The 12,896-nt window shown below is 37.5% G+C and overlaps 2 protein-coding genes across 3 annotated transcripts; one reads left to right on the top strand and one right to left on the bottom strand.

Moving 5' to 3' along the window:
- The first annotated feature begins 2,687 nt into the window (after positions 1-2,687).
- On the top strand, positions 2,688-4,764 carry LOC129727930 (5'-AMP-activated protein kinase catalytic subunit alpha-2). The gene is made up of 3 exons (XM_055686215.1): positions 2,688-2,848; positions 2,985-3,458; positions 3,517-4,764. Exons 2-3 carry the CDS (start codon positions 2,991-2,993, stop codon positions 4,681-4,683), a joined length of 1,635 nt encoding a protein of 544 aa, XP_055542190.1. The 5' UTR covers positions 2,688-2,848; positions 2,985-2,990; the 3' UTR covers positions 4,684-4,764.
- Positions 4,765-6,185: 1,421 nt separating this feature from the next.
- Positions 6,186-11,560, bottom strand: LOC129727929 (probable ATP-dependent RNA helicase kurz). 2 transcript variants are annotated; one of them, XM_055686213.1, is made up of 4 exons: positions 11,374-11,560; positions 8,242-11,309; positions 6,824-7,026; positions 6,186-6,767 (listed from the first exon to the last, which is right to left on the bottom strand). In XM_055686213.1, the coding sequence occupies exons 1-4, from the start codon at positions 11,446-11,448 to the stop codon at positions 6,688-6,690; spliced, it is 3,426 nt and encodes a 1,141-aa protein (XP_055542188.1). In that variant the 5' UTR covers positions 11,449-11,560; the 3' UTR covers positions 6,186-6,687. The 2 variants fall into 2 exon arrangements, with proteins under 2 accessions (XP_055542188.1, XP_055542189.1); XM_055686214.1 differs by lacking the exon at positions 6,824-7,026 and having other exon boundaries at positions 11,374-11,553.
- Positions 11,561-12,896: the final 1,336 nt, after the last annotated feature.

Here is a 12,896-nt window from a genome sequence, read left to right as displayed (position 1 = left end):
TGTATAAGTCTGTATACCGCTGCGAAAAAAAGTTACCGATACATTGATACCTAATTATTTGTCGACCTGTCAGATTGTTTTGTTTTATTGCTTGTTTTGATTGTTCTTTTTCGAGTCTATCATAGTTGGTCGATTAATCGATAACTAATTTATCTTTTAAATCTAAGTAACACATAGAAGTAAGAGTCTTTCCCGTGATAAAAATCGTCGTTCGTCGTAATGTAGCTAAACTGATACATGATGGCAGAAGTCTCGCGGTTATAAAAATAGTACCTTCAAGGTTTGAGACATTTTAAGCAATTCTTCAACGTTGGATATTGCTCCGAATAGAACAAACGGTCTTTTCACCAATATAACCTGCATGGCAATCGATCGAGACAATCAGCTGTTTGTTACTGGGGGCGAAACAGGCAGATTAGTGCCCACGGGGCCGATTAAAACCCCGATAGCCTGACTCGATTCCCGTTGTCATGATTTCACTCTCAAAAACGCAAGATTAATATGTTCAGTAAAGTGTTCAGTTCCTAGTTCACTTTTTCCAGCAACGGCTACAGTGACTTTTGGTTTTTGTGTTCGTTTTTTGTGTATACTGGTAAAACCGTTATGTAGAATATCAGATATCTGTGTAATATCTGTATTATACTAAATGTCTGTATAAAATCTGTAGGCTTATGCGTGTCTGTATCGCAACACAGAAAGTCTGTATAATACAGATTTGTCTGTATATCTGGCATCTCTGGGTAGGGTGCTCAACCTTATAATATCGATAATTATCGTTAACGTCAAAAAATTAACGATAATATCGATGACCAGCACTTATCGATATTATCGATAAGTATCGATAAGTTTCCCATCACTAGTAAGTTTTGCTTATGTCTAGTTCGTTTTCGCGACGGTACTACACCCTACACCGTCCCGGACTACACTGTTTAACCTTAAGGGGCCGTTCCTAAACCACGTGGTCATATTTTGATCACTCTATACCCCCCGTACCCCCCCGTGGTCTTCCGTGGTCCTTTGGTCAACCCCCCCCCCCCTCTTGCGACTTTAACCACGTGGTCTTTTCATCTGTCAAGTGCCGAAAATTCGCTTAAATTTTTAACATTTTTATTATCAAATTTTCAGTATATTCTATATTTCTAAAATGCAAATGCTTCATTCTTGACTTGGTGGCAACAATAAATTATAAGTCAGGAGAAAAGACCACGTGGTCATTTCGTAGCTACACCGCGAAAACGGATTCGACATTAAAGCTGCGTGCAAAAAGTTTATATTCCCGCAGTTATGTAATGCCTGTTCAACGTTTGTTAGACCAGAACGTTAAGAAGCATATTCACTTGAAACACAGCACACGTCATATTACATATAAATATAAATTAAAAATTGACCTATAGGTATTTCAACAAGCAAAAAAATTAATACGGAGCAAATAATAATAATTATAATGAAAAAAATTGAATTTTTATTTTGCATTTTGTTTGTGCCAAAAGAGCTGAATTAATGTCGATTAAACTTTTTTCCCCGCCCTTATTCAGCGTGAGCTGGGTAAGTACGTTCTAATGCGCGAAACAAACGTTGGCAAACATCATTATTAAACACGCGTTTAACAAGAGCCTTTCTAAAGTCGAGCAACGGTTCAACAGATGTTTAATAAGTATTTTGTTAGACAGGTCGAACACATGCCGAACAGTAGTCTAATAAATGTTTTCCGGTGCAGCTGTTCAACGCTGGTTTCATAAGTGTTGAATAAAATATTCTGCTGTTGTTGTTTAAAATTCTCTTCGCCGTTCCTAAACAACTGTGTGTCGGATAATTTCTCCAAATTTAACTGAACAACCATTGAACAAAAGTTTTTTATTTTTCATTTCGGTTGTTGTTCAACTGTAGCCTAATAAAAGTGATGGAGTAAACGTTTAGGCAACAATAATTGTTCCTTGGGTAAATATGTCTATCGAAAAAAGCTGTGCTATGGTTCCATTATAAGTTAAATTATTACTTGTACAGCATACAATAATGCCAATGCATCGGAAGAAGCTGCTGAACATAATCGACCAAAAATAGTGAAAAGTGATAAAAGTCGAAGCAACAAGATGCGATGATTTACAGTTTGGAGGAAACAAAAGCAATTTTACACGGGTGTACACGTTTACTAGTGTGCGTAGGTGAAAAGTCACTTTTCTCTATAGACCATCGCACGGTGACGTCACACATCTGAGTTTGACAGCTACTGGTAACTTTGTTTACTTTCGAGCGATGCAGCTTTGTTCTCAGCTGTAGCAGACCATTTGAATTGTGATCAAAATGTTCTTTTAATGTTGTGCGTGAGGTGCCAGTACACTAAGGACAATTATAAATTGAGCAGCATTTCCACTACGCACATAATTGCTCCGCCAAAACGAGCACAAAGCAAAGTCCAAAACGTCAACAAAGTTACCATCAACTGTCAGAAAAGTGAGGTTAGAGAGATTCGGTGAGATAGTCTATTGAACTGTTGCGTTGTTTCCACCAATTTTTATGCGTATTATTCACCTGAACCAGTGAAAACATTCAGGTTTACGTAAACTTACGTTGTTTTTACGTGTTCGCCTGGTAATATTTTCTTTGTGTGTATGTGGTTGTCAAAATGTGCATGATGACAAAAGTAAAAATACTTCCTTCCTTCTCTTTCGCATGCAAAAACGAAACAAATATCAGCAACACCGTCAACGCCAACTGCTAGGAATAACATATTTATTTATGCTTTTGTTAATACGCACATTTTGACAATACTCATTTAATAGAGGTTCGAGGAGATTCTTGTAAACGTGAAAAGGTTCCATACATCTTTTGTTACCTTCAACACGGAAAAGTAAGTTAAATTTTATCTAGGAAAAATCCAACAAGATTTGTTGCAATTCAAAACACCAGATATGTTGATTTAGTTTTGCAGTGTATTACCTACTATTTTTTTAATAAAAATCTATCAATTTTTATTGATCGTATAGTCCACAATGTCTGATAAAGGATCTACCTCTGTCCAACCGCTGGTGAAAATTGGACACTATATTCTAGGAGCGACCCTAGGTACAGGAACGTTTGGAAAGGTTAAGATTGGAGAGCATCAGCTTACGAAACACAAAGTAGCAGTGAAGATCCTAAATCGTCAAAAAATTAAAAGCTTAGATGTGGTGGGAAAAATTCGCCGAGAAATTCAGAATTTGAAGTTATTTCGACATCCGCATATCATCAAACTTTACCAGGTGATATCAACTCCAACCGATATATTCATGATCATGGAATACGTTAGTGGAGGTGAACTATTTGACTACATTGTGAACAACGGCAAGTTGCAGGAATCGGAAGCAAGAAGGTTTTTTCAGCAAATTATTTCGGGTGTAGATTATTGTCATCGCCACATGATCGTACACCGTGATCTGAAACCAGAGAACCTCTTATTGGACCACAATAGACATGTTAAAGTATGATATTTTTTCAGAACGTATGTTGGTAGTTTTATGATTAAATTATGTTTATTAGATTGCAGATTTTGGACTTTCAAACATGATGTTGGACGGAGAATTTTTACGCACATCGTGTGGTTCACCAAACTATGCTGCACCAGAAGTAATATCCGGCAAACTGTATGCCGGTCCCGAAGTGGACATTTGGTCGTGTGGTGTAATTTTGTATGCCCTCTTGTGCGGAACTTTACCGTTTGATGATGAACACGTACCAACATTGTTCCGCAAAATTAAATCTGGTATCTTCCCAATACCAGAGTATTTGAATAAACAGGTTGTTAGTTTACTTTGCCAAATGTTGCAAGTAGATCCATTAAAAAGAGCAACCGTGGAGGAAATTAAAAAGCACGAGTGGTTCCAAAAAGATTTACCAGCGTATCTTTTTCCCTCGCCGGTAGAGCAAGACAGCAGTGTAATCGATACTCATGCAGTATCAGAAGTATGTGAGAAGTTTGGAGTTAAAGAGCAAGAGGTTCATAATGCTTTATTAAGTGGTGATCCACATGATCAATTAGCAATCGCATACCATTTAATAATTGATAACAAACGAATTGCTGACGAAGCTGCCAAGGCCGAATTGAAAGATTTTTACGTAGCGGGTAGTCCGCCTACAATACCGTCTCAATCAGAGAAACATACGCCGGTAAATGAACCGTTTAAATCGCCTTTGATTCATCCTGAGCGAATTGCACCATTACGCGAAAGACCAGTAAACACGAATAGCACTCCGGTACCTATACAACACATTACACCTACAGCTATTCCAATAGACAAACATCGTGGAACACCCGTTAAGCGAGCTAAATGGCACCTAGGTATCCGCTCTCAATCGAAACCAAACGACATCATGCTTGAGGTTTATAGAGCGATGAAGGCACTAGACTTTGAATGGAAAATTATCAATCCATACCATGTTCGTGTTCGAAAATACAATGCACGAAATGAAAAATACGTGAAGATGTCACTACAGCTCTATCAAGTGGATGCTAAAAGCTATCTACTGGATTTCAAATCGCTTACTAATGAGGAGGTTGAACAAGGAGATGATGTCATTATGGAAAGCTTAACCCCACCGCCTCCCGTTGGATTTGGTGGAATGGGAATCCCAAACCAGCCTACTGGTCATCACACAATGGAATTTTTTGAGATGTGTGCGGCACTCATTATTCAACTTGCTCGTTAGGTACTATTTAATTCTATTTTTGAAATCATTTCTATATGTGTTGTAATGTAAATTCATAAATATTAAGTGACATGTTACATATATGTTTGTTTCAAAAACATAGGATAATTTGGGATAATGGTTGTCCTTTCATACTTCGCGTATTAATCATGTAGTCTTCAAATTTGGCTTCTAAATATGAGTTTTGGAACTGGAACTGATATATTTCCATAAACATGCCATCAAACAGAATTGCACTTGGAATCAATGAGCATGAAAGGAAGGTGACTAGGAAGGTGTATTTTTCTAGTATTAGTAAATGCTTCAAATGCAAACAACTAAACGAATTCAATGGTAAACCCAAATAGCTACAACACTATTTGGCATCAACTGAAAGTAAAGCGTGATGAGCAAAGCGGGACGTGCAAGTGTTAGTTAGTTTTCTCCTTAGCTTACTGTCGCCTTAACTCTTTCTCACATTTTGAACTACGTCATAGATCGACACGTCCCAAAAAAGACCATCTCTGTCCAACAGAAATTGCCCTGGTTGAACCCCACGTTACGACGCCTTTAATCGGAGAGAAAAGCGGCCCTGAGAAGGTTCTCAAGGTATAAAACATTACCTCTACGGAACCACTACTTATCAATCAATACTCGCTACAAACAATTAAGTCGCTATTATTTTCAGAGCTTCCTTCGGAATGTCGAGCGTAGGCTTAAACGTAACCCCAAATCGTTTTGAAAATATTTTAGCGAACAGCGTAGAGATGATGGCCTTCCTTCGAGTATGCACTTATACGGTGACACTGCGAACTCTGTCGAACAAACCTGCTATTTGTTTTCGCGGGAATTTTCCAGAGTATTTGTGGGCAAACGGTTAACGACGGATGAGTTTACGACCTGTACAGAACGTGTCCCCTTTCTCGGTCGTACACTGACTAACCTCTCCATTGATGATAGCGCGGTAACATTGGCCGCCTCGAAACTCAGGTCTTCCATGTCCGCTGGACCAGACGCCATACCATCCGTTTTCCATAAAAAATGCATTGGTAGTCTGGCTTCCCCAATGAGTCATCTATTCGCTCTGGCGTCTTTTCCTCGGTCTAGAAATCGGCGTACATGTTTCCAGTACACAAGACAGGCAATAACAGTAACATCAACAACTACCGTGGAATCTCCCTTCTTTGCTCCATATAGAAACTCTTCAAGCTCGTCGTGTTTGAACCTACTCTCTCGTTCTTCAAGCAGTACATGACTCTAGCATGTAATTTTTAGTATACGAAAATCATTTGGGATGTAATTTTTACAAATAAACAAATAAAATTTTCTTTTATGCTCCTTGACTTGGAATTACGTAATGTGGAATAAATTGAATTTTGCATGGTGGCCTCGAGCAGTGTAACACTTCGCTGAATATCTTCCTTCCCCAAAGTCCGTTAATATACGAATGTTTTGCCCATGTCACGTAATAAGTAAGGGAAACTTGCCTTGGGTTTTTCTTTCCGGTAATGATGAACACGTAGTTTCAATTACGACTCTACGGATTGAGTATTTACAGAAAGAAATTACTGTTTCTCCTTCAATACTACATTACTGTTTGCAGACAGGGTATGTGCAATGTACACTTTGTATTTAAAGGTGAACCTGGAGATATACTTAGTTCCACCTAATGGATTTGAGGAAGCATTTTGAGTCCAACGAATTCAAATTTCAAAATTAGTTCAGAAAACTTGAGCACATACAGAAATAGTCTCATGGCTAATGTACTAGTATGTATACATTGAATGATCAAATTTAATAATAATATAGAGTATCAGCTCTATCATCAGGTTCGTCCTCTTATCGTCAGATAGAAACGATTTCTTATAGCTTTGGTTTCTTGCATCATGGTTCCTTATTTTGCAGAGTATCTTCCTGCAAAAAATCAGGTCTCTATGAAGTCATAGACATTAACTTGCTCATGATAAAAGGACAATCCTGATTGTAATAGAACTGATATTCTCATTAAATATAATATCATATTTTTCAACCTACTGGAGGCCAAATACGACGAACGTCTGCATGGCATGAAGCTGGTAAAAACTGTTGAAACTCGTCGAGCAAAACTAAAAGAAGAAAAAAATTAATAAATGCATTATTTTCTTATCAAAACTTTATTTACAATGTTGATCAGTTTCCCAGAGTTGCTCAAGTCGGGCTCGATTGGAGATTTCGTTGTGATATATAATGTTTACAAACGAATTCACTCGCTTGATCGATGTGGAATAACACTTAACAATGGTTTCTGGGGTTGACAGTAACAGTTCTCGGAATTGTTTCAATTTAGGATATACCTCTCCAGCCAAGAAAAATTTTGAAAAGTATCTTTAAAATAATGAGTTATGAATCAATGTAAGCAATCAAGACAAATATATAAGAAGATATATAGGTATAGCTAAACACAATTAAAACAGTTTTGTTATGTTTCGGAAACTCAACAGGTTCATGAGATATCTCGACATGATCGACAGTTACATTTAGCGAACGTAATCAATCAGGTTGAAAAACTGTGTTTTTCATCGACTGAATAATTCGAAAATGTGTTATTTCTTCGCTCCCATGCACTTTTTGGGTTTCTTATGGGTCCTATAACAACTAGGTATGTAATTTTTCATATCGATCGGTGGAACTATATTTTTGCGCCCGATTTTTAAAGTTTTAAAAGAAGTATAGGAAAATCCACTTTTTTAAAACATGTTCTCTAGAGTTGTACAGTTGGCTCCTAAAAATATATCGATACATGATATTTTTGGAATATTTTCCTGGGAAAACTATCCTGAAGACCGTAAGGCGCTACGATGTTTGTAGAGAAAGTTATTCACCCCAAACTGATTGAATGTCTAACGAACGGCTCACCATTGAATTTTTCCAGCAATACTGCTGCTGTTGCAAATTTAACCATGTGATGAGAAATGATATCGCGTAGAATTCATCTTTAAGGCTTTTTCAAAGAAAGTATAAGCAAAAATCACACTTTCAAGCTTAATTCCACAAGAAATTTTTCCTCATCCTTAAGCAAGTTTGGATTAGCAGTATGCTGTCAGACAGTCCATCAGTTTGGTTTGGGGTGAATAACTTTTTCCAGCGCCTTACGGTCTTCGGAAGAATTTTTTCCAAGAAAATTTCTTACAAATATCATATACCTATCGATATATTTTTAGGAGCCAATGAGATATCTCTAGAGAATAAGTTTTAAAAAAGTGAATTTTCCCATATAAAATCGTATGGAAACTTGAAAAACGGGCGCAAAAATGTTCCACCGATCGATCTGAAAAGATACACAGTTGTTATAGGACCCATAAGGAACACGAAAAGTGCATGGGAGCTAACATTTATTTTTTGTTCCACCCTAATGGTCATTCTTAATGACTGAAATTAAAGGGAATTAGCCAAGGAATTCAGAAAGTACCTATATAAATTTTAATTGAAAGTGTTGTCGGTTGCTAGGCAGCTTATGCAACTTTCGAATAAAGGTATAAGCATTATAAGCGTTGAATAAAGATCGACTAACCAACAAATGATATAAGTAATGTTACTTACCTAGATCGTGTAATGCCGTCAGGCATTTCAATCACCGTTATTGGTAAAAGCCACCCGCATTTTCCTACGGTTGCCTGTACGGAGCACATTATACTGTCTGTGGCGGCGTCATAGGTAGGTTCTGGTTCATCTAATATTTTAGTTATGTTGCAGTAATTAGGAACTAATTGCGGGATCCATTCTGGTTCAATGACGGTTATTCCACGAATAAACATTTTAGCCGTTCCTCCATCCATGGACTCGTATGCTTCTTGATAACAAACCCATTCAAAATTTTGCTTTCTATGAACAGAGCTTGAATGTACAAAAACAGGCTCTTCCACGTCGCATAAATTGTATGCATGCTTGTATTTAATTTTATCAGATTTTTGCTTAATTTCGATATCAGGTATTTTACGAGCAATATGATCTGCCATTGCAATGAGCATTAGTTGTCGTAAAAGTTTAGCTTGTGCATCATTCGGAGGTGGCATCGATGGATCCACAGTTAAATTGAGTTTTTTTAGATTTGTGTTACATTCGTTAGTAAGTAGTACTCTTAGTTTGCGAATCTCTTTAAGAGCATTCAAACGAAGACCATTTTCTACGCAGAATTCAGCAAGACAATTTTTGCTGTTGGCAAATTCAGAAGCCCCAACAGCTCGAAGCAAAATCATTGGATCACCAAGTAGAAACGAGTTTCCAGTTCCGGCCCAAGCCTTCCTTTTATTTCGCCACTTTTGGTAGCAGCTTGAATCTTCTGAGAGTGATATTTCTTGAAGAATTTCTTGCACAGAAAGAGCAGCAACTAGGCAAATAGCATAAGGAAGTAAACCATGCTGATGACTTAAAGCTAGCATTTTGCCAAAGCGCGGTGTAACTGGAAAGGCTGCTATTGTTCGCCCAAGCTCTGTAATGCGGCTTATAACTTGAGATTTGTTCTTTAATTTCACTCTATATTCGCGCAGAGCTCCCATGCGGATCAATCGGTGTTCCGCTAATTCTAACTGTATGCGATCTGGTGGTGATGGAAAAGGAAAGTTCACGACTTTATCAATCCCCATGCACTTCATTTGCAACATTAAGTCGTCAACAGGCTTAACTTGAATTTGAGGAATAGAAAATTCTATGAACTCGTCGTTATACAAAGCACTTGAATACAGCCTATAACAGTGACCAGGAGCTACTCTGCCTGCTCTCCCAGCGCGCTGATTAGCAGACGCTTTACTAATGTAAGTCACTGCAAAAGCCGAGATGCCCGTCACTTTGTCATATAATTTGGTTTTTTGACGACCACAGTCAACCACATATTTAATATCCGGGATTGTTAATGATGTCTCCGCAACATTCGTAGCTATAACACACAATCGAGTTCCTTCCGGCGGACTATCAAAAATCCTTTGCTGTTTTTCTGAGGACAGCATAGCATATAATGGTAATACCCAAAGTGGTTGACTGGTGGCGGTATATTCAGAAGTGCACATATACTCATCATAGTCGGATTCAAAATCACTTTCATGATCTTTTTCTAATTCTTCTGTATCGTTCCATGGCATTTCATAACTATCAAGATTGATATTTGGTAATTCCATTCGACTGCTCTTAATTTTTCGCATTTTCTGTCTACTGTTTGCTTGTTGACAGTTTACTATACTCAATGAACTTTTGTCCTCACTGTCAAATGCAATTTTTTGTTTTCGCAAGTCGACTTTCTGTGAACATGCTTTTTGGTAGGGAAATGCTTTTCTAAGTTTTTTAACAACATAGTTTACTTCTTTCTGACCAGTGAGAAAGACCAAAATACCACCTTCTGGTAGTTTCGTGTGAATTTTAATTGTTTTTAGAATACTTTCTCGGATATAATCAACAGCAGTTGTTTTACTGAAATGAACTGTAACGGGAAACTGACGTGATTCAACATTAACTACCGGTGGTATCTTACTGAAAAGATAATGATTTTCAGTGAAATCTTTTACTCTTAAAGTAGCTGACATTATTATTAGTTTGAGCGGATTTCCTTTCTTAGCGCGAAGAACTACGATCCGCGACAGAAGACCGACTAGTATGTCTGTATAGACACTCCGCTCATGTGCTTCATCCAGAATAACTACTGAATAAGGTTTAAGCAAAAAATCGTTCTCAATTTCTTTAAGTAGTACTCCATCAGTAAGAAATTTTATACGTGTTCTTTCTGTTACATTGCCTTCAAAACGAATCAAGTAAGACACAATATCTTCTGATAAATTCATTTCTGCAGCGACTCGTTTGGACATTGAAATCGCTGCTACCCTTCGAGGTTCAGTAATAGCAATAATACCTCGATCTGGTTGTGCGTATCCCGCTTCGTATAAAAATTGTGGAACCTGGGTTGTCTTTCCACTTCCTGTTTCGCCGGCCAGGATAACTATAGAATTTTCACTGATAGTTTCCATGATAATCTGTTCCTCAGCAAGAATCGGAAGTTCAAGCCGAGCAGCCTGAACTTTGGAATCTCGATCAACATGGACGTAGGTAGCAGTTTTTCTTTTTAAATATTTTGTGTTGCGGCAAGTTTCTTCCTTACCATTTATTACGTCTACCTCATTTTTTGTACGTTTTTCAGCTGTCGTAGGACTTGACACCTCTTCATCGGATTCATCAAACCCAACTGTATTTAAATTCGTTTCTACCTTTCTGAGAGCAGTTGGATTTAGTTGCCTTTGTTTTTTTGTCGTAGTATACCTTTTTTGCCGCTTTTCTTGTTTTTCAGATACATTAAAACCAGGTTTAACATTACCCAGTTTCTGCTCTTTAAAATATTGTCTTAAACCTTTCGTTTGTAAGGAACTAATTTTTGTGTAACTCTCTAGTTCTTTTGCATCAACCTGTACTTGGGATAAGGCTGCAATCAATGAAGTTCGATTTTCTTTTTTCTTTTTCTGATCAACAATCTTTTCCAAACGTTTACGCTGCTTTTTCGATAGTATTTTTGTAACTACCGTTTTGTCGCGTATAATTTTAGTTGATCTTTTTTGTGAAGGAAGAACTAACAAGTTAGAATCATCTACAGCACCGTATTGGCTTTCATCTACTCCGAAATCAAGCTTAATCTAACAAATCATTTAAGAACAATTGTTATAATTGTTATTTTATTTTGAAATGATTTTCAATTACCAGTTTTGTTGCATTATTATCTATTAATGTTTTTACTTGTTGTCGACCTTTTTCATTAAATCTTCTTTTTCCCATAATTGTAAAACGAGAAAAATTTAGTTGTACCAAATCATTTAACCATGTGATAACATAATTTAAACCACATTATTTTGACATGAGAGATAATAATATTTATTATTTATTTACATGCGCGTTAGAGATGTCAAATTTCACTGGTGTTACACGGTAAGAGTCGGAAACCCATTAATGGATAATATTTTTTACTGTCATATACACGCTCCTTCAATTTTACCCTAAACTGAGTAACATCTACTCTGTTCCATATTTCTATGCCAAACGTCAAAAACTGAGTCACTGATTGTTTGAACTGAGTAATATTTACTCAGATTCTCTCCATAGTTTTACTCCTTTTTGCGTAATATGTGCGAATGTCAAAACTTTTCAAGCACTAAAAGCAGTATCCAGCGGTGGCATTGCACAGCTCGATTCGAACGATTTTCGCTATTTTCGAGTAGGTCCCATAGAGTTCTCCAGGTGCGTTTGTATTAGTGCGATGTTTACGATTTATTTTTTGTTAGCTGTAAGAATTTTTTGTCACCTGTGAGAACTGTCATCTGAAAGAGAGCATAAAAAACTACCGAGTTTGAGATACACTCTCATAAATTTCAATATACAGTGTAAAGCGGGCCGTGTCGTAGTGTTTGTGTGTTTTCGCTTGGAGAACTCTATACTGCCAGTTATGCTTCAAGCTTAAAACATAAACATCATATCAAGAAGACTGGGAACTCTACCTGAGATTGAGCGACAGTTTCGGCAATGCAGTCTGTTGAGTAAAATTGGAACTGACGCATGCTAGTGTGTGTGCTGGCGATGCGAGCGCAAGCCGAACCCACAGACTGGACCACCACATACGCACACTCTGTCTTCGCAGTGATGTAATTACCAGCACTTTCATAGCAACCTTCCACCGCAGACAGACGTCCAAGGTGAGTTCCAAACTTGTGTAAAGTTTTTTGTAGTAGCAATCCGTAACCAGATAGCGCTACCAGTACCGCCAGCCTCGTACACCAGCGAAAAAAAAATTTATTGTAGCGATAAGGTCACCAGGCGGCGCTAGTGTACAAGTGATTTATAACGCAATTTACTTTGAAAATTTACACGGAAATTGCGATCAATGTTGTTCTTGCTTGGACGTCTGTCTGTGCTTCCACCTTTAATAGATGGAGATAGATTTGACGCTTGTCGTTTATATGGGATAGATCCAGAGATGCCAGTCTTCTTGATATAATGTTTTTGCTTAAAAGGAGCTGTCATTGTCATTTGTCCTGCGGCTCATCTATCCCGCAAAGTCGAAAAAACACGAAAAACGAAACATAACGCCCCCAACGATCATTTATGTTTGTTCGAGTTGCTCGAAACGAAATGCGCAATGTCATCCCTAGTGATGTCCGGTAATCGTTCGGTTAATCGATTAATCGATTAGACTGCGTAATAATCGAATATTTTGTCATCGATTATCTCCC

Source organism: Wyeomyia smithii, chromosome 3, assembly GCF_029784165.1.
Source record: "Wyeomyia smithii strain HCP4-BCI-WySm-NY-G18 chromosome 3, ASM2978416v1, whole genome shotgun sequence".
Lineage (NCBI taxonomy): Eukaryota > Metazoa > Arthropoda > Insecta > Diptera > Culicidae > Wyeomyia > Wyeomyia smithii.
This window is presented reverse-complemented; position numbering and strand designations above follow the sequence as displayed.

Coding starts and splice junctions, on each gene's coding strand:
- LOC129727930 (XM_055686215.1), top strand. CDS start 2,991: ATGTCTGATAAAGGATCTACCTCTGTCCAACCGCTGGTGAAAATTGGA. Junction 3,459..3,516: donor ACCACAATAGACATGTTAAA/GTATGATATTTT, acceptor TATGTTTATTAG/ATTGCAGATTTTGGACTTTC.
- LOC129727929 (XM_055686213.1), bottom strand. CDS start 11,448: ATGGGAAAAAGAAGATTTAATGAAAAAGGTCGACAACAAGTAAAAACA. Junction 7,027..8,241: donor GACGGCATTACACGATCTAG/GTAAGTAACATT, acceptor ATTATTTTAAAG/ATACTTTTCAAAATTTTTCT. Junction 6,768..6,823: donor CTGGGAAACTGATCAACATT/GTAAATAAAGTT, acceptor TTCTTCTTTTAG/TTTTGCTCGACGAGTTTCAA.